Source organism: Papilio machaon, chromosome 24, assembly GCF_912999745.1.
Source record: "Papilio machaon chromosome 24, ilPapMach1.1, whole genome shotgun sequence".
Taxonomy (NCBI): Eukaryota; Metazoa; Arthropoda; class Insecta; order Lepidoptera; family Papilionidae; genus Papilio; species Papilio machaon.
Genome location: NC_060009.1, coordinates 222906 through 245627, shown reverse-complemented (window position 1 = coordinate 245627; position 22722 = coordinate 222906). Strand labels below are relative to the sequence as shown.

Below are 22722 nucleotides of genomic sequence, written 5' to 3'. Positions count from 1 at the left end.
CGTGTGCTTCTCGACATCCCAAGAACTAATAACTCGCTCATGGAAATATCTCTTGTAGCGAGCAGTCAGTCGTAATGAGTTATACGTTGAAATTAATACATTGAAATACAGATAAGTTACTAGTGGAAACCTTTTTCCATTACCAATTTTTTCAATTATTGTCTGAGTATCAGTTTTAAAAAATGATAAGTGTAGGCATTGCTTTGACTAAATAAAACAAAACGAATGTATTACTCTGTTAAAAAATTACGTCCGTGTATAAAAGGAACCTTTTTTTCATATTACAAGGTGGCAAACGAGCAAGCGGCCACATGAATTCGCCAGAATGGCGAAGCGACCGCTGCCCATAGACATTCGCAATTGCAGATGCGTTGCCTACCCTCAATCTACGATGGAGGAGACACACAAAAAGAGAATATTTAACCTTCCTATGCATCTCCTCCTCCATCAAATCCACCTCCCATTCCCATCCCTTCCTTATAAGAAAAGGGATGGGAAGGGGACCTTTCACATTTCGCAATTTTAACCCATCATTAAGATTTCATTTAGAAACATTTTCTCAGGTCATATGTGAAAAACCCTCACGCCCTCGTCCACATCAACCTCAGGGTTTATTACAGTCATCCGTCATCCCTAAGGGATGAACATGGGGGTGTGGAGGGGGCAGTATTAATTACCTCCACAATTAATCACCCGGCCCTGAGCCTAAGACGGCGGTATGATATGCTTAATATTTGATTATATTCTTACATTGTAATTACCTAATTATATACCATTTTGGCTTTTTAATTAATGTCTTACTTAATTAAAGAATTGTAATTATTGACCGACATTTTCATGGTGAAGGAAAATAAAGTGATGTAACCTGGACATATTCTGTAAGGATACTATATTGTTGTTAATAAATAAAATAAAATAAAATTACGAAGATACTGTGTGTGAAGTCAATGAACCGAGATTGACTAGGCCTTAGTCAAGCAGCATCTTTGATTAAGGCCTACTCACTTCTAGGTTAGGGTTTGGCAAAAATTACGTTAAATTTATTATTCCCCGGTAATGCTTCTGTTTTCTGTGCCTTTATAGGATTAACAATTAAATCAAATTAATTTAAAATAAATTAATAATATATAAAGGCGTATGCACAAACCCCACGTCTTTGTTCGCCATAGCACCAGTAGCTTTATGCCCGAAAACATAATTTTCACGCCCTCTATTGACGAGTAAAGATTTCTCTCGAAGTTGAAATAGATGAACGTAATTGAATTAAATTCGACGTCTCTCTGTAAAATGATAGCGTATAGTTAACATTGAAAGCGTTTCCTTTTAAATAAAATGTTTATTGTGAGTGAGCCGGCGCGGCGGCAGAGCGAGCCTTTCCTTCTCAGAAACCTTCGGTGTTCTGTGCCGTGTGCTGCCTTTAGTAACACGAATCAGTTTAGATAAATAAATCAAACATTGTATTATTTTATCAATGTTAACATGATCGTATCATAAATTATTATTTCAACCAGTCAAAATAATTTTGTTTTGGAATCTCGCCATATTTTTACATGCGATAAACAAACGTTTTTTTTGCCAGTAGTCACAAATAACATATACACTTGTTCAAGTAACTACCCCGTATTGAACGGTGCACGAGGCGCATCAAGTCTGTAATAAAATTAGTCGTTCGCCGGTCGTCTTAAGAAGCCTGATTTGCGTAATCAAAGAGCACGTAATCGTATTTGCCGCTCCCTCGGGACCTCAGGACCCCGAGAACTCGGGACTTCGGGACCCGCCGCTCGCCGCCACTTCCCTTTTGTATTTCAAAGAACGAACAAAGATTCACACTTCAATGAAGGGGTTTAAACTTTATATTTTAAAGTATTAAATGTTGACTTCTAATTATAAATTGGAAAACAAACTTCGGATCGGATTTATAGTAGCTATAATAATAATACCAATAAAATATATTGTATGTACGATATTAAAACATTTCGAATGTTATGAAATTTTATTATAAAACAAATAATGTTGCCTCATTTTCTATGAATAGTTTGTACATCATCAACAATTACTTATTTTCAATGTAAGTTAGTACGAACTTTTGTGGGGAAAAATGTGTATTCTTTGTCGTCATTATCTGGCTGAAAGTGGTTTGATTTTATTTCGAAAACATTGAAATATTTAATAAAAACATGGAAAACGTTGAAAGAGAAAAATATATTAAAAAATAAACATGCCAAAGAGAACTTTTGATTTCCCAGTCGATTAAAAACCGTCTGGCAATCAATAGCGGTGGCTCTCGAGGGCCGCGGTCGCATTCCGCGCGGATAATTTTGCGCGTTTCCGGTCCGCAGGCAAGATGGCGGCGGCAATTTCCGGTCGGCGCGCACTTTGCGAGGCCTTCTGCGTTTGACGCGCCCGCGGAGCCTCTTTGCCCACATAATTGGCCTCTTTCCCTTGATATTCATATCTCCCTGAGTGTCTCCATTGTTTGCTTGCTCAATGTACTTTTGGGTTTCCCTCTTCACATTTTAACTGTGCGGATCTCTGTTTTGATATTTTGTTTTACATACTATATTCCTAACGTTGTGATCAATCTTACATCACAAGGAGATTATTTAAAGCAATAAAGAAATCATTAATACTCTTTAGATTATACTTAGCATGTTTTTGGCCAGTATTTTAAAAGTCAAAGTCACAGTTTTGTTGCTATGTAGAGATTCATGTACATCGAATAAAAAGGCTTGAAGTAACGGTGTTATTCGGGCGACTGAAGTGTCGCTACATAAATAACAAGGCAGAGAGGCGGCCACGCGAGATATCGTCCGCGACCAGACGCCGCGCTTCGCTGACAACAGGGCTGTCACCTCGCAGATGCTAGCAATTACTTGTAATAATAACTTAAATAGTTTTAAGAAATGTGAATTAATTTATGGAAAGAACAGGCCTACTATTTGATTGTAGACAGAATCATAATACGTTAAGGTATGTCTCGTTTCAGTAACTTTGGGCGCTCATATATTCAATCACTGCGCAAATAGTCACTTGTAAGTGGCTCTAAAAGAAAAAGTAAAGTGTTAAAGATGTGTTTCATTTTGGTAAGAAATACTGGTTTAGAAAACATAGAGAGGCGTTGCTAAAGAAAGTAGAAAACATTTTTTCTTTTAACAACGTTAGTATTAAAAACTAATTTTAATTACTATTAAAATAAATCTTGTGAGTTACAACCCTACACGAACGTGTGCGTTGTATTTAACGCTTTGTCGCGTATTAAATACTGTATTTATGAACAAAAGGCAGTCACTCGCTCGTCAGTGAAATTATATTAATTTTCATTTGTTGCCCAATTTATTATTTACATTTAAACCAAAATAACTGTCCATTTTTTTTTTATTTTGACAGCTTAATAGCTGGATAAATTAGTTGTATCCTTAACAGCGTTATTTATAATCGCATAAATTACATAATGCTTTGGAGATGAATAATATTTTTCACTTGTAGCTGTGTACTTTGCTAAACAGAATTGCACTTGAGTTCGAATTCCAATAGCGTTAAATATTTGCTAAGAACTCGCAAATCACTGTTTTAATGCGTTTTCTATCGAAAGTTACATATATTTTTAACTCTTTCATAAGTTACACTTATAATTACGCTGTCTAATATTGGAAATAATAAAAAATCTGTTGCAAATCCGCGAACAATTCTTTAAAAGGCGATAAAAGTTGTTATCAATCGTGTTACCCCCGGCAGGGCGTCGCGCCGCCAAATGGGGTGTGAAATGCAAATGGTCGCAGCCTCGGGGTATGCAATAGCCTCATAATGACGAGCGCTTAACCCCAATCCGAACAAAATTAGACCAGCAGAGACAATAGATTTTCTTTAACGCATTCAAAGAAATAGAATTGAGCGTTTGTGAAACCAGCTGAGGCAAACTGACGTCGTGAATGTTTTTTTTTTTTTGAGAAGAGAATAAATGAGATGGCAAACAAGCTCGCGGCCGCCAAAATATGCCAACATAGCGAAGCGGCCGCTGCCCATAGTTTAGATGAGTTTGCGTTACCTTTAATTGACAAAGAAGGGCACACACAGATTGAGCAAAAATCCCTTTGTTATGCCCCTTCCTCCGATCAGTCGGTCAGCTTATAAGAAAAGTGTGAGAAGGGATAGGCTGAAGTTAGGCCTCTGGCATGCTCATTCATCAGAATGTACGGAATTACTTCCACTTCACGCCTGTCTTCTGTGTGATCGTGGTATTGTACCGGGTGAGCCGACTAATTTGTGCAACAGATGTTTTGTTGCTGGCGTCTACTACTGTTAGTTGTGATGTATTGCCTTTGTGGTAAAAGTTTATTTTGTAATTTCAATGATTCTAGGAATTAAAGTATTGCAATATTCAATCCTAAGTGCATGTAAGGTTTTTAGTGAAAATGTACTATTTACATTAAAAGTATAAATCAAATTACATGAAATGTAACATGTTGAACTATTCTACTGTTTATGTAATCGTCTGTACTCTACTATAACTTTGTATTCAGCTGTGAAAAGCTCAGCCATTACAATCCATTGAGAATTATATTGAAAGGGAATAAGAAACGGTATCGAAAAGTATCTCAATACATCCGACATCGTCCCCGTATCCGATATCCGGATATATCCGGTGATATCCGACGCGATATAAAAATTTATACGCAACCAATCCTAAGGTCGTAAAACGGGCTTACGGTGGATATAGCTGGAATAATTCACACTTTGCGAACGGATAATATCGTATACGACGCGGATATGTGCCGGATATGCTGATTTACCGCGCCCGGTTATCCGGCCGGAGTGTCGCGATTGTTTCGCTTTTAATGTTTTATTCAATTTTATCAATGCTCGATTATCAATAATGTCATAGACAAGACAAATAACCAGTTTAATATACAACATTTAATTCGGGATCCAATTTATTATTTCATTAATTCACCAACCGTCGGTTTCTGAGATCATAATCTCTGTATATAACATATCTTTGACAAAACAAAGATAACGCTCTCGGAAACCCACAGTAAATGTGAATACAAATATAAATAGTGTTAGTAAAATACAATAATATAGCCCGCGATAGAGAAGACGATGGCCTGCGTGGCACCCCGCTGACGGCGTTGCTGGTCGCACGCCGCCGCTGTATCCATGGTGACGTCACGTACACCCCTCAACACTCCGCGCCAACGGGACGCGCTATGAAACTATCGATATCGATGACATAATCTGTTACTAAAACGTCTGATGTCAAGTTATTTATTATTGCATTTCGTATATTACAAATTATTTATATGTTACTTGATTAAAAAAATATTGATAAGGGATTTTAATTCTGAAATTTTAAAACTGTAGTTAAAACGTGACGCTAATAGTGGACGTCGTGGTAATTAAATTTGTGAACAAATTGAAGTTAAACAAATCAATTGAAATCAGTTACAATATAAAAATACTGGCTTTGTAAATATATTCTTCGTTTGTTAAAATAGTGAAATAGTTTTCTGTCGGTTTTATATTTTATAAGATTTCATGAAGCGTCCTCACGGAGACCAGATCGCAGACGTGTAGGAATGTCACCCCTTACCCCCCGCGCACCCCCTGCGCACCCCCTGGGTGAGTCTATTTGACCTCGATATTATTTGAAATATCTAGTAGAGTATATTGAGATATAATCCTTGATAATAAAGGCTTAGGATTGAATTATATGTTATATCATGTTATATCAATTAATGGAATTAGTCTTTATAGAATATTACTTAGGCTCAATATTAAATTGTGTATTGGACAGAAGAAAGTCAATTATCAGCTGTGTAATACAAATATGTTCTTTAATTTTAATTTAGAGTGCTTTATATAATCAATATATATTAGGTATAAATTAACTTTTATTTAGACCGTCATAGCTTCCATAACATCTGATGTAATAAGCAATAAGCTATTACTCACATTCGACATTTAGACAACAAATGATCGTTAACGCCATTAGCAGAGTCTAATAGTCACGTGCGGCGTTCGACATCGACATATCGATAACCGGCGCACGTCCTTAAATTGAAGCGTTAAAGCCAGTGAAATTCCCAGCATAGCGGGCCGCCTCGCCCCTCCAATATTTGTCGTGCTGCGACCGCATATTGAGAGCTGCCGGATTCTTTCCCGCATAGATAGGTATTGAATGGTGCGATCTTTAGAACAATGAGCCGTGGGGAATTTAATGGTCGATGGAAGTAGGTTAGGTTCGACATCGAAATTATCGACGAACGTGAGCTTTTAAGGCAGGAAATTTAAACGTAATAAAGTGGAATTTTTTGATAAAACTTTCGTTTCGTTAGGCTAAATCTTAAATTACATTATCTTAGTACAAAAATTATGAAGAAAAGTATAGAACACATTTTTATTCTATTGCAATATTGAAACTGTATTAACGATTATGAAGCACGTATCATTTAGGTTTTTTTTCTTTTTCAAATTATAACATACAAAATAAACACAAAACGAATTTGTAATTTTTGTATATCTTAAAACTTAAACCGAGTAAGAAATATCGATAAACATTCATGTCACATCTCTTGAATTACGTGAAGACATACGACGCGCGTGTGTACGAGGGATACGAAATTAGGATAATTTTGTCACGATACGAGATCCAATTCCTTTACGAGTGTAATTGAACATGAAATTGGAATTGACATTTTGCATTACAAGCCATTTTATTGCAACTTGAAAAAAAAAACATCACACTCTAAATATCTTGTGCAGACGAAATTAGAAAAATACCTGTTTAGAAAACATCACCCGGAGTAAACTAAGCCGATCCTTACCTGCAACAGAAATAAGGCATAAGTTAGTCATTTCAGTTTTTTGTAAAATAATTTGAAATCATAAAAATGTACATAATTGCTTTCGCTTTTAGAAAGTTGTTTGTTATTTGTTTATTTGTTAGGAGTCTTTGTAATCGTAAGGTAAAGATGTCACAATGGAGCGAAAGTTATTTCATACATTTCAGTTATTACATACAGTTACATGCCATAAAAAACATTTCATCGAAAAATGAAACTTCGGACGGGAATTTCGCTAACAAAAATACAACAGTTAACACGTGATCGCAGTCAAAAATGTGCGCCCAATCAATATTGAAAAAATAAATTGACATTTCTCGTTTTACACTTCGTTTTTTAAGTAAATTAACACGAGAAGGAAAAATAAGACGTACGTATATAAAGGGTGTATTTTACATTGTTTAAGTCTTAAGTTATGATGAACGTAATATTATGTTTAACATTTTTGAGATTGTAATGACACTCTTAAAAATATTAAAAAATTACGAGAAAGACTGGAGCTAGATCTATTCAAATAATCTTTTAAATTACCACTTAGTTACTACTTAACTAAGTGACCATTTGGCTAATGAGATCGTTATTTATTAATAATTTCTAAATATTCAATTACCTAATGTATATTCGTAAAATATATTCCTAGAATTTAATTTCTAGTTTGTATTTTTAGGCATCTCTTTCTTATAATTACGAAGAAAGAGAACAAAAGAAGTTTAAAAACAATTGTTCTTGTTTATTGCATAGATAAGAAAGGAACGACATGTTTCACAGTAAATTGACCCGTATGACATTTGTAATAGATGCTAAAACTATGTATTAATAAGTCAGGTACAATTTGCATTTTGGCTAAACTAGTTTTTTTCGGGTAGTTTTTGAGGGATTTGTTTCAGTGAGGCGGTGAATGTGAGTGCGGTCGCCGCCTCCATACACCTAAGTTATTATAATTATAATTAAAACAGCGTCTAGTTATTAAATATAATCTATTAAATATATTTTAAATTGTTGTTTCCTAATCAGGTGTAACCATCATGAGTGATTTTTACTACAGTGACAGTTATTTTCAATTAGTAAGTTGTAAATAATTTCAATATTTTTAACTTAAAGTTATTTTTTTTCGGTGTGTGTATGTGATTCTCAGATAATTCGTATAGTAATTATAATATAAGATATTAAATTAATATCTTCTTATTAATGTGAACAATTTACAAGTCAATATTATTTTGTCCATGTACAACAGCACTGAAGTTAACTTTTTTAGTGTTAAACCAGTCTAAAATAAATTTTAAACAGTTCTGTTAAATTCGATAATTTTTAAACTTACAGTTGGTTTCTGAGACCGAAATATCTGTGTAAGACACCATCCCTAACATCATATTTGACAAAACAGAGATAACGATCAGTTTTAATCGGGAAATTTGGTCTCAGAAATCCACTGTTAGTAAAATACACAGCAGTTTAGTCATATGGTATTATTATTATTTTGAAACTTAATTAAATTAAATAACAGCAGCATTCCAATTATTTGGATTAATCAATTCAAATGATTTTTCGTCATTTTTTTTATTTTAGATTTTTTATTTTCAGGAGCTAAATCTTCAAGAAACAAGACGTGAACTGATAGCTTTGATAGAAGCCAGCGAACTGAAGGACAGCGCCATCTATACTGAAACAGAGTGTTTCTCAGACACAGAACAGTCTAATGTACCACCGGGGGCTGATCTACTGCCTAAACCAAAGTGGAGAGATAACCCAAAAACTTTGCCTGCAGAAGAGTTTAAATATGATGTACAATCCTGGCTACAAATGGGTTCACCAAAGAATCAACATAACCCTTCTACCGATTACAAAAAATCCGACAACCTAAAGAAAACACCATCCAAACCGGTAAAATCAATAGACACGGAATCGCCCGGAAAAGAATTTTGCTTGAAATTCGCTGAAAACACTTACAATTTAGACTTAATTATGAATACAAACAAAATCAGTAACACTAATATAAATTTCAATGGTAAAATAACTGTGGATGCTTTCTTTAAAAGCTTCAAGGAATCCAAAACTGCTGCAAAACAAACGAACGTATTCGACAAACTAACAAAGTCTCCAAATACAAGCCGTGAATATGCTTATTTCTAATTGAATAGAAACAGTTACATACCTTTAAAATTTACATTGTTTTTTTTTTGTATACAATAGAAACCGTTTTATACGACATTGGCGAACAAACTAAAAATTCCGGCTGAATTATAAACGTTACAGTATTGTTAATGAAGAAGTTATAACAACTGTATGTTGCCGGTCACAATAATGTCGTTTGAACAGGTTTAAATTGTATATGTAATGTTCTCAATAAGAAATGTGATAAATAACCTAAGATTATAATTTTTAAGTAACTATATAATAATACTTGATTACAACTTGATGTATGAAGATGAATAATTATATTTTTAATACGTTTCATAAGTAAATAATGGAGCGTCAGTGGCTCAGGGGTTAAGCACTTGACTTGCAATCTGCAGGTCCAGGGTTCGAATCCCGCCATGTACCAATGTGTTTTTCGATTTTCGATTTACATATGTACATTTATCTGACGTTCTTACGGTGAAGGAAAACATCGTTATGCAACCTGCACATATCTGAGAAGAAATTCAATGATATGTGTGAAGTCAACCAACCCGCACTTGGCCAGCGTGGTTGACTATGGCCTCGTCACCCCTAACTTGGGGTAGGCTCCGAGCCCCTCAGTGGGGACATATAGTGAGCTGATGATGATGATGATGATAAGTAAATAATAATATTATTTAAAATAATAAAAAGATTTTATTAAACTTTCAGAAATATTAAAATTAATTTGAAACCTAATATTAAACTATTGTATTAATTGTAAAATCAAATACAAATGATAAGAATTGTATTAATTTTTTCAGGAATTTTAAATTTGTAAAATTATGAAACTATCTGTCCCCCTAACGGAAAAAGGTCTTCTACAGTATTTAAATATAAAAGTTAAAATATCTCTGGCCAAGATTGAATATAATAATTAAAGCTTTTTAAAATACCTTTATCTACATAGTTTACATTATAAATACAAAATGACTGATTTGATAAAATTAAAAATGATTTTTAAATTTTGTGCATTAAAATTATTTTTACCCCCACCATTTGCGAGATCATTTGACGATGTTTAATGTTGCTACATAAATAAATTTTGTTTCTTCCGTTAATCCCTATAAAGTTTTTATAAATTACTAGCTGTCGCCGGGGTATCCGTCCGCGCAGAATTAGGTAAAAAACTTAGTAGTAGCCTATGTGATCTTTCAGATTATGTTCTACATCTTTGCCAAATAACATCGAGATCCGTTTAGCCGTTATGCAGATACCTTCTAACAAACATCCATCCATCCATACATCTAATCATTCCTATTTATAATATTAGTAAGATAAGAATTTTTTTAACAATTTTTTTTTTCAAATAAAATCTTTAACAAATATGATATTCAACCTAACGAAAAGTTAACAATTCTTCAAAAATCCCTTGTTGCCATTTAAATCCCTCTTAACTAAAGTATATTTGAAATTCGTGTGAAGTTTCAGTTTCAGAAACTGAAACGTCATGTGTTCGAGGGTACATTGATAAATATATTTCAGGTGTTCAGTTTAGTGCGTTCGTCTCACGCAAGGTTTCATGTCAATCATATCAGTATAATATTAATGAAACGCGTCATTCTAATTGTATATAAAGTTACATTAAAGTAGAAAATAAATACGAGCATCTCGGTAAGTGACAATAATTAATATATACGAGTACATACAAGTAAACACACCTGCATCTTTTCTTTTACCAAATGAAAAAAAATACGTAAAATAAAAATTGTTCATCTGTGATTATTTTCATAAAGTGTTTTTTAATTTCAGTTAACAAGTTTTTTTTTTCGTTTAATTTAATAATTCCATAAAATAGATTAATTAAAATAATAAAAGAGAACTCGTAATTTGGATTAATCAACCCATACATATAAACAAATTATTAAAATGGGAATGCCTGAATGTAATATGTAAAAAAAACATATTTTGTACACATGATGTATTTGCGTTGCTAATCACGAGAAACGGATTTTAAAAATTGTTGTATATCTCTTTGTCTATATGTCTACGTTTTTAATTCTGCGCTGACAAAGTCGACGGCAACACCTAGTGAACAATAAATCATTTACTCTAAACATATAGCCAGCATTTGAGTTGACACGTAGCTCCTAAACACGCAAACTTAACTTGTACTTCCTACTTCCTCAGATATGGACAAACAACCACCATCACTCAAACGTAACAATGAGGACCATAATTTACTAGAGCGACCGTCCATCGCCTACAGCAGCACCACCGTACGGCGAGCCTTCGCTGTTTGGATGTACTGCGGACAGAGCAATAAGTTCCAAGACGTCTGCAATTACTACCATTACTTGGAAGCTTTGGTACGTATGAACATTAAGTAAGAAAGCTATCGATATCGTAACAACATAAATAGACAAACCTTCATAATATGACAGTGCATACCAGGTCTACGAAATAGAAAATATAATCTATAGTGATAAAGGGAAAGTTGTACATTTAAATGTACTAGAACGAAATTGCTTTTGTTTGGAAATGAGAAAAAAATAATCCATATCTAGTTATTGTGATTTCAAATTGAATTAAAAACAAAATATGTTACAGACAACTGGCAACATCGCTACTGCTTAGTTAAAAAAAAACTTAAATATCTGATTCCAGGAAGATACACTACCAGAAGAGAGCCGAGCAGCGAGCCGTCAGCACGAGCTCAATTTGTTCACCAGCCGACCTCCGCTGTCATCTTATTTAATGAAAAACTTTCCAACTTTATATCCTGCAGTCACACAACAAAACAACCCGAAGACAAGTCACGAAACAAACAAACAGAACATAAACAAAAAACAAAACCTAAATCAGAAAATACAAAACACCGGTACTTCTAAAACTGAAATACTCGAAGCGAGTATCATGATTAGAGATTATTGTAAACAAAATATGAAATCTTTAAAAGTATTTCTTAAAGAATTTAAAGAACACACACAAAGATGTGGTCTTACAAATACCGTGGGGAATATTGCCTTTTATATAAAGAGAAAAATTATAACATCCGAAATAAAACTAGAAGCGAATTATGCAAATACTTTAGAATTAATGACAAGAAATTATGAAGATAATGAAAATGTTGACAAAATATCTGATGAAGGGAAAACTCTGAAATTTAACTCTTTAATTCTAAAGAAAACTAATTCGCTTATCACCACAGTTGAAAAAAATAATATAAGTGAAAGCAAGAATAAATCTACCAAAATATTCCACCACAAAATCAATGAAGTTAGCATTAAAAAAATAAATAAAACAGACCGGAATAAATATGAAAATAAAGAGAATCGAAACTCAAAGGTTACTTCTTATGATGTTTTTGATAATTTTTTTTATTACAATAAACAAGTGAAACTAAGAACTAAAAATTTTTCAGATTCCAATCTTATAATTAGAGAAGATTTTATTAAAGCAAGTAAAATATGACGAGACATACTCAATAATATTATTACATATATTTCTAGACTTGATAATTAAAAAAATAGTTATACCTTATTTCTATAACTTTATTTACATAATGTACACATATGTGTATTATATTGACTTACTTAATTCATATTTTGACTTCATTCCGTTATGATTTTTATTTTAGTACAAAATTACTAATCTGTTTTCTGAAATTATGAAATGTATAAATATATTGATATACATATATAATTAATTAAGAATGTGGTTGACTTTTTTTTATTAACGAAATAACGTATATGTTAATTTTGTATTGAAAATTACAACTGTACCTTACTAAAGTGCAAATGTTATTTTCATATTGTATTTGTATTCAGGATTTATACAATAATTTAAAATTAAATTTAATAATACTATTACATTTACATTATGAATAACATTGACTACATTATATTGAATTATAATATGTGTGTCGTAACTAATTTTATTTAGTTTTATATAAAAATATCAAAATAATTACTCAAAATCTAAATATTTAAATATATTATATTATAAAAACATAATGTGAAAATATTGATCTATTAAAAAATTACATATTTATAATTTTTCTTTTTCAATTTATAAATTATATTTTGTAAGAGAATAATGTTTCTAAATAAAATATTATAAAATTTACAAATAAATAATAAAAAAACTATTAATTTTTCTATACAATTTGTTTATTTTCGTATTTAAGTCTTAAGAAGTTTAGATTCCTTAATTGAGATATTGTAGTAAATTAGGAAGATCATTCGACATCGTCTCAATTTACAAAAAGGCGTCCAATATCATATTGTTGTCTCAGTTTATTCAAAGAGAACGAAAAGGATAAGAACATTTTGTATAAGCCTACGGATGAACGCTGACGCATACCAAACTTTCATAGATTATGCACTTGTAATGCATTCTAAACTCAGTCTTCGGACGCGTCTCGTCCTGTACAGACTTGTCAGTGCGAGTCGCGCGAGTGGCAACAAGATGGCCGCCACAAGTGCATACACCACTCCTGTTAATACCGTCGATAGGAAAAATATTATCGTGCTACTTAGAAATAATGTGCTCAATACATCTGTGGAATTTATACCCGATTCTGATTTGGTAAGTTTAATTTTTCTTCATGGGATAGTTCTTTTCATATATCTCAGCGGTCCAGTCATCGGTGTAATGAACAGTGCTCTCCCCTCGCATCCTGCTACGATCCAACACACAAAAAATTGTGTTCTGCACAGCGACTCGCGCGAAGTTAAGAGCCGTCAAGATATTTGAAAACTACTATACCTAATAAGTGTGGTCTGTTTGTGTGAGATAATAATCGCAGGCGTGTGTTGCCAACGCGTATTTTTATCCCTTTATGTTCTCTAAACTGTGTAACAATTTGTTTTATGTAAATGATTCCGCAATGTAAACTTTGGGTTATTGTAGTAAGTTAAGGTTAAGATAATGTTTTCTTCATTTAATTATAACAACAAAGCTCGCGCCCATAACCAAAGAGGTATGCGTAAACCACGGACTTCCTTTTGACGTAACACACCTCTCTCGCTTCTTCTACATTCACTCATATACGTTCTAGGCATATGCACGATAGTTTCGGGTGCTCCGAAATCTGTCGTTCTTGGGTATTTCATCAATCTGGACTGAAGTCTAGGACGGTCTCCACAAACACTACCACGCTTACTATTTTTCGTACTATTTTTCTTTGTTACTAAGTCCCTTCTAATTAGGGTTACCATGTCGCCAAACCTACTAGCCGGACAGACCAGCCAGTTTGGCCGGACATTTGGGTAGAAAGGTCGGACATCCTATATTATTTAGAATATTGTCTCAGTGATAATAGGTTCACTCTCGTTTGGGAAATGTCAAAAGCCGGACAACTCGGACACCGTTTATTTTGGCCGGAGACGCAATCAAAAAGCCTACTTATGTCCGGCTTTATCCGGACGCCTGGCAACGCTACTTCTAAGTATGCCTGTTTTAACTCTGTTCACAGTGTCCTATTATTATTATTGTACCCATTCTTAAATTTTGATTTGTTGGCCATTTAACTCTTACAATAAAGGTACCTACAAATAAGCTTTGTAGGTAGTTTGTAAAGTTATAAAATAATTTAAAATGTAGCAATAAAACTAATATATAAAGTCATTTAGCAAAAATCCAGTAAACGACCGCGATAAACGGCTAAGTTAATTTTTTAACGAACTGAAAAGATATTAAATTCATGACTTTTTATTTTTTTTTACATTAAATATAACAAAGTGCATTTTATTTACTATCTTTGTGCTGTATTTACGAAGAATAGAACATTCCTCGTTTAAAGTATTTCACGGATATTCCGTTATTTTAATAATAATTATTCTTACTGTAAAAGTAAAAAGTTATAAAAACTTCGAAACAATAACCTATATAAAATTTATCGACAAACTTCTCAAAGCTCTTTTTGTTACAAAAAAAGTCTTTATTACGAACTTATCCCTACCTGTTGTGTATTTGAATAGACATCCCATCCTTCACTACCTGCACACATTTGCAGTAACAGGAGAAAAAAATTACAACTATGTTATATAACTAGTTTTTTTTTTTACTTTAATTGCTAAGTTATTTGGCTTCTAAAAACAGTTTAAAGAGGAATAACAGTAAACAATTCTTAAAAGTATCAAATAATGATCTTTTAAAAGTAGACAATGCAAGATTTTTTGTCGACCTAAAAGATAAGACAAGACCGCTCTTAGAACTAAGTTATTTACGTAGCTTTTTATTGCGATCTTTCGTGTTGTAGACATTGCTTTAGCATTTTTAAAAGATGTTCTTTTCTTCTTCTTCTTCTACAATTACATCTTATTTTCAGATGGACTCTGATTCACCAATCAGAAAACCTACAAGTTTACAACCAGTAATAAAGAAACTGTTCCATTCTCCTGCGCAGGAGTACAGCCCGAAGAGATTTGTATCCAGAGATGAAGTGGACAGGAGCAAGAGAGTTAGAAAGAGAAAGCTGATACCGGACTCGGATGAGAAGATAAAAAGAGTGTATGTGAAGGAGTACGAGGGAGACGGCTATAGTCCGGAAGTGCAGGAGGGAATGAGAAAGAGAGTATTGATTAGTCTATTCCATAACAAAGAGTATTCGATGGATTGTGGAGACTAAATAACTTCGGTTTTTTTTTAGTTTTTTATTGAAGTAAGTATTAGGTTATAATTATTTTAGACCTTATTAAATAAGATTGTCTTCCATGAATGTAAGTTAATGTCTTCCTTTTGAATTAATTGTGTATCAAATATTTATAATATAAGAGATTAAGTAAGTAAACGTAGAGATAATGAATTACTTGTAAGGAACAATAATAGCAAGTGAATAAAGCTTTAATATTTGATGTAATGTAGAAAGAAGTTGTATGAAGTAAGATACAATATATTTACAGTTGATATTTTGATGAAAATACAAAAAGGTTACGTATAAATCATGATACATACAAATATGTTCAATATATTTGTGATGATGGAATTAAATTAAATAATACTTTAAATTCTTGTTTACTTTATTTTAAATCTTTTTATAGAAGTGTTGAATTTGAACAGTTAGAAGGTATAAAGAGGATATCGCTTCATTTGAAACACCTGAGCAGATATCTGGGTGTATTCGGTGCGTGATCTTTTGTTATTTGGCCAATGTCTGGAGATAGACTTCGCAATATTGTGAGCTGACGATTTCTCCGAACGTTAGCGAATTGAAGATATTTTTCCAAAGGAATATACCTACTGTAATGTAAAAAAGGTGACGCTAACGTGATGTTGAAGCATTATTTTTAGGAATATATTTAGATCCGTGATAAAAAAAATTGGATAAGATTTTTACAAACGGCTTCATTTTGTTTCGTTATTGATGAAGTGACAAGTGTGGTCAATTGAGTTGGTCCACCTATAGCGCATTTACCCCATCCATTCCATGTACATATTACACTGGAGCCAGCTGAAAACCATCGCAGGGACGGCTATTCCGTCCCTGCATATTCTAAGCCGGCTTCCTTTTGCCACATTTTTTGTATCGTTGTGTACAAGATGACTTTGTTTCATTTCATTTTGTGACAATAATCGTTTTCTTTATTTCATCAATAGATTGGTGAGTTACTAGTAGTCGTCCATTGGTCGAAATTGTACTAATACTAATTAAAATCGTGATGATTTTTTCCTAGCATTTACTTTCATTAGTCGTGTCAATTTTTACATTTATCCTCAATTTTCTTGAAAAAGATATCAAAGTATCTCTTCACGTATTAACACAATGATTTAAGAAGGAGTAACAGAAGGTGAAGTGAAGGATGTTCCAAGTAATTAATGCGTTAGATTATAACGCGAAGCGAAGCAAAGGAATATTTTATTATTCCTTTGCTTCTCCTTACAAAAATGATAATAATGCTTTATCAGAGTATATATTAAATGTCTTGGCGATGGAAGGCATTATTGTTAGTGAACGAGCATCTCATTAAGTGGTAATCTGAGTGAGATCTACTTACAATAAATAAGCACAGCGGACATTTAGCGGCTGATTTCCCCAGGGGCGAGTTCATTCCCTAGGATTCGCTTCTCTCCGCCGCTCCACTTCTCTAAGCGCCTTATTTTTATCAATTATCTTTCGCTGAACATTTTTTATTGTTTATTTTTAGTATTATAATTTTTATTTTAAATACTTTTTAAATAAAGAAGATAATTGACGAATAATTAATTGAATAATTATGTTTAGGTTTTTCATTAAAAGAAGGCTGTTGAATTAATTGTAAAATATAATGTCCGGGAAATATTTGAAAACAGTTTGCGTATTCATGTTATGTTCGTGCTGTTTGTACGGCTCTAAGAAGTCGGCTAAAAGTTAATATGTTTTCTAAAGTCGTATCCATTCAAATAAAATTAAACATTACATCCGATGATATAGTTTCAATGAAAGATAAGATACCGCTAATAGAAAGATAGGAAAAAAGTAGGAAAGATAGAATATATTTCACCTTTAACGGCGCTGAGCTTGTTGCCGACCATCTGCTTTGCCACGAACGCTGCCATCTTGCTGAACTCTCCGCGACGCTTTACTTATTAAATCTGTAACAAAAAAGAAACATGTAAGTATATTAAATTATTTTTTAAATTGTTTTCTTATAAAACTCAAATTAGGACTTGTTACTTTATGTTAAAGTTTGTTGTTTTTCTGAAGTTCTAGTTAACTCAACATATTCGATATCATTTTACATCGCATGATGTTTATACCAAACCTTCTCTTATTTATAAGATACTAGTTTTAGCCCGCGACTCCGTTCGCGCGGATTTAAAAAAACGTAATAAGTAGCCTATGTGTTTTTTCCAGACTGTCATTCTCCTGTGCCAAATTTCATCAAGATCCATTGACCCGTTCCGGAGATATCTTCAAACAAACATCCATCTAATTCGCATTTATAATATTAGTAAAACATAGAATCTTAATCTAGTTAAAACAAATTAACTTATTTCTAGCTTCTACAGATATTTTTAACTTAATTTATTTTTCCTGCTCATTGTTGTTTTCCTGCTGTTAGTTGTATACGAGTTTGGAAAAGCGAGCGTAAGTGAAAATATAAAACATAGTTTCAGTCAATTCATGTTATCGTATCATATTTTATCGTAAATTGGATATCGTTTTACATAAAATAGAACTACCCCTAACTTTGTATTGGTTGTTATAAATTCGCAACACAACACGCTCGTACAAATCGAATCGTAACTCTGGCTTTTGGGGCTGTTCAAGTTTCGGTACAACCCTTAATCTTACAAGGGTGTAAGTTTAGGACTAAACCACATGTTTATGCGTGCGAAGTGTGAGCATTATATTAAATAATATTTATGGATGTATGGGAGTAAGAAAAAGGTCAACCTTAAGGAAGGTTTGAATTAAAAGAAAGTAAGCAGTAAGTAGCAATTACTATCATGCAATTTATTATTTTGTACTAAAAGTTTTGATCTTTTTGGTATATTTTTTATATTATAAATAAGTAATAAAGTAATTCGAAGCATTTAGTTCGTTAATAATTTATATAACAAAACTGTAGAAACAAATTAATAATATAAATTAATAATTAGTAGAAAGAAATTGAAATATTTATATTCAATCATTGGCACTAATTCAGAAATAGACAAAAAAACAAATTATTAAAGGTTTAAAAAGCGAAGCTTAAAACTAGGCAAGGCGGCTGAAATGCATTTATTTATGTAAGACCTGAATAATTCTTAAGTCGTTCATTCAACTTGTTCTAAAGAATTCTATAATTCCGTAGAAGTCTAATACTATACATCCCCAATGCAAGAATCAATTCGCAGCGCCATCGCGGCTTTTTTCTGTACTATTTTCAAGACATCAGGATAAAGAGGTTCGCATGGATATCGGGAGATGGCGCTATAAAAACAAAATTAAATACAGAGTAGAATTATTCCAAACATTTGATTTCCCTCAAAAATATTTATATTTTTACTTTCAAGACGCCGTTTAGAAGTTAAGGGATTAAATTACGACATACATAATTTATGAGTTAATCCAGCGACTTTGTATAGACCGTAAGGGTCCGTTAAGTTCCCTCAAGCACTTAATCTCTTACAAGGATGTAAGTTTGTAGAACATGTTTTGGTTAACCGTTTGAGAACTTCTCTTTTGTCTATAAACATACAACTCGGGCGAACATTAAATATATTTATCTTTACATGATTGTGTATTAAATTACGATATAAGTTTATAAATAAATGATATAATTGTTTAAAATGTAATAACAATTGCATTACCATTTTATTTTAATTTTGGTAACACTATTACATAAGTTGTCGCCAAATACCATCTAGCGACAATCTTGAGAACTACTAGGAACTGCAGGACGCGGAAGTGATTCACGTAAGAAGTCACGAGGGCGCTGCTAAAAAGGCGTTGCCATGACAACTAAGTATGCAAGCACCGCCTTGCAGGAATATGGGGAGCATGCGCAGTCGGACGCAAAGCAAAAAAATATTTTAACGCAGAAATGTTTATGTTTAAATAATGCTTATATGAACTTTTACTCTTGTGTTACCTTACATAATAGATTGTGACTTATTGATATTAATTTTATTTTACGTTAAATTCATAAAATCGGATGATGGTTATAAAAAGCGTTACATCTGCGTTGGAAGTTGTCTGGTGCGATAATGAGACCGAAAGGCGTTTCGAGGGATCGTTAAAATTCCATTAGCGTTTACTTCGCACACAAATCTAACTCAAATATATATATTATTTTGGCGCACAATTATTGTGCTTACTGATTTCGATGCCTTATTTCGAGATGATTTTTCTGTATGCGCGAATAACCAATAAGTGTGCCTATGTGTTCTTCCAGACTATGTTCTACATTTGTGCTAAATTTTATCAAGATCCGTTGAGCCGTTCTGGAGATACCTTCAAACAAACATCCATCCATCTAAACATTCGCATTTATAATATTAGTAAGATATATATAAGAAAAAGAACTATTTAGATACCAACAAGAATAAAAATAAACTACATAATACCTTATTAACTTAACAAGATTACGGACATCTTTGAGAAGCAAATGACGAACGCTAATAAGTATTAGAATTAACTAGACTATGTGCTACATCTATACCAAATTTCAGCGACAAACGTTTAGCTGTGCTGGAGATATCTAATAACAAAAATCCATCCATTAATAGAAATAAATTAGTAAGATACATCCCAAATGCGTAACTTTTTTTTAGTAAAAGAACGACGTGTTTCTTTTGTACGAATCAACAAAAAAATAAATTTATAATTATCGTGGTCGCTTTGACCTATTTTCAAAGTTAACACAGTAAAAAATATCACAGACATGTGAGGCTGACACACACAATATGTCATCGCCATTCCGCACGTGCTTTTTTTTCGGACACAAAAGGGGAAAATGTTTTGAGGGTAAAATAAAACACGTGCGCCTAAACACAAAGCTCTTTACGTTCTCAAAAGGGATAGAATACCGGCTCAGGGAAAAACGACAAATTACTCATTGCCCCAAGTAGTAGAGAGAGTTACTCATTTTAGGTATACATTACACGCTCACTTGATAAACTTATGCATTCTTTTGCTAGCATAACAATAAAGTACATAAAAGTTAATAATGAAACGAAAAAAAATATTTAAAATTGTTGTATGTCCGCAAGGCCAATTGTTCCAAGTAATTTCGGGCATATGATAGGCTAATTTTTTTTTTATTCTGCGCTGACGAAGTTGCGGGCGACCGTAAGTATTAAAGAAAAACTTCTAAAAACTGAACAGGGCACGCGATTTTTCCAAGTACTATGACTTGTTTTGAATAATGTGTCTCTGTGGAAATCGGGTCAAAGAAAAATCCATTTATATGCTAATGCTATGACGCATTTGTGACTATTGTCGGCTTGTATTTAATCAGCGACCAAAGAAATTGCTTCTTTTCAATTATTTATTCTATCGGTTATTGTTCTAGACAAGTTTTTTTTCTAATAAATCATTGTTTCTAACACACAACGAAAATATTCAAATGTATGGTCAAGTTCAATGGAAATGAGAAATTATATTTTTACATTTCACTGGCAGAAAATATCATATATTGTTTAGGGATTTATTTTTGGAAAGTCTGTATTTAATAAGTCTGCGATTACAGCGTTATGAAGATAAAATTATTTAGATTGGTTTGTTATAATTTCTCACTTCTATTTTAATCCTCTCTAATACATTCTATAGGTTATGTTATGTTTAGCGTAATGCTGAATAAATATAAATACGTTATAACTTTTTCTTATCGACATGTATAGATTGAAAAATGTTGAAGAGGCGAGTGACTTACACTCGGCTCGGTAAAGTTACAATTTAACCTATCAATCTTTTACAGAAAGGAAAAGATTTTCCCAAACAACTGCGACCCTGTAACAAATGGGCCGATCATTCCGATCAAAGCGATGCCTGAAACCTATTTATATGCAAATAACGTGACCCTTTACAACACGCCACGTATCCGGCTCGCAGGACCGAATGGGGCCGTAGGCAAATTCTCATTTTATTTGCTTAGATTATTCGTTTTACATTATGTAACGGGTCAGAGCTGTAAATAATGATGATTACTTAATTGACATCACTTGCCTTATCAAAATGTCGGATTTGTTTGTGGGAATAATTGGAAGGATATTCATAGTTTGAATTTTGTTAAAAACAATATTTATTTTTTACCTTGTAATGTAGATGTGTTTCCAGATAATATCTTCTTATTTATTGTTTGTTTTGTGCGTAAATAGAATGGAAATAAAAAATATAAACCAGTATATAACGAGTTTTAAGTTTCAGTACACAAAGCAGCCCCTCCAGCTTAAGGTCAAGTCGTTGGCTTTTAAATATAGATCGCGAGATCGCAGCACTCAACACGGCCCAGACATTTAGCGGTCGGGGCAAGTCGCTTTTAGAACATTCCACTGTCACCTATAATGTACGACCTAGATTAAGCACTAATTCAAATTAAGTTATGTTTTGTAACAAACTTATTTGATTGAAAACCAAAAAAAGCCCGTCTTAAGTAGAATACGAATTTAAATATACCTCACTCGTAAAAATCGGTCCAGCCGTTCAGGCTACAAAAGGTCATAATGGAACGGACAACTATTAATCCTAGTAGGGAATAATTTTTACTTACTTAATCTATATATATAAAAGAAAGTCGTGTTAGTTACACTATTTATAACTCAAGATCGGTCGAACTGATTTAGCTGAAAATTGTTGGGGAGGTAGCTTAGAACTAGGAGACGGACATAGGAACTTTTTTATCTTGTGTGCATTTTTTTTTTATTACGCGCGGACGGAGTCGCAGGTAAAAGCTAGTACGTTATAACTTCTCCACATTTTGTCTTTATATTTTGTTGCTTTTTGTTTTCGTGTCGATTCGGATATTGAAGAATAAAGTATTGTACTAACTTCTCGAATGTTCTAAAAACTTTTGTATAAAAAACGTAGGAACGAAACATTTTTAAAAAGTTTTCGATGGCAAGAGCTTTCATCTCGACTTTCATTTGTTACAACAATAACTTTTTACGTAGCGTATACTTTTGTATTTGCGTTTCCACAGTTGTTTCTCTTTGATATTTTAAAGTAAAGTATTATTGGACTGAAAATAATACGACGCTAGAATTGAATAGAAAGAATACAAGTATAGGTTATACTGTGTCCCCTAAACCTAACTACGAGGATAAGCATCTGTCATCTCCGAACATACAACAAGACTTATGAACAAAACATATA

The 22722-nt window shown here is 32.8% G+C and overlaps 2 protein-coding genes across 3 annotated transcripts in view; one reads left to right on the top strand and one right to left on the bottom strand.

The window, feature by feature from the left end:
* The window catches only part of LOC106716227 (complexin), a 145844-nt gene that overhangs the window by 47526 nt on the left and 75596 nt on the right, over positions 1-22722 (bottom strand). For both annotated transcript variants that reach the window (XM_014509705.2, XM_014509706.2), the window contains one exon: positions 17426-17516. In XM_014509705.2, coding sequence (XP_014365191.1) covers positions 17426-17480 — 55 coding nt within the window. In that variant the 5' untranslated portion in view covers positions 17481-17516. The remainder of the gene's footprint in view (positions 1-17425; positions 17517-22722) is intronic.
* LOC123722381 lies at positions 13363-15573 on the top strand. Its single transcript, XM_045684044.1, has 2 exons — positions 13363-13529; positions 15274-15573. The coding sequence occupies exons 1-2, from the start codon at positions 13410-13412 to the stop codon at positions 15571-15573; spliced, it is 420 nt and encodes a 139-aa protein (XP_045540000.1). The 5' UTR covers positions 13363-13409.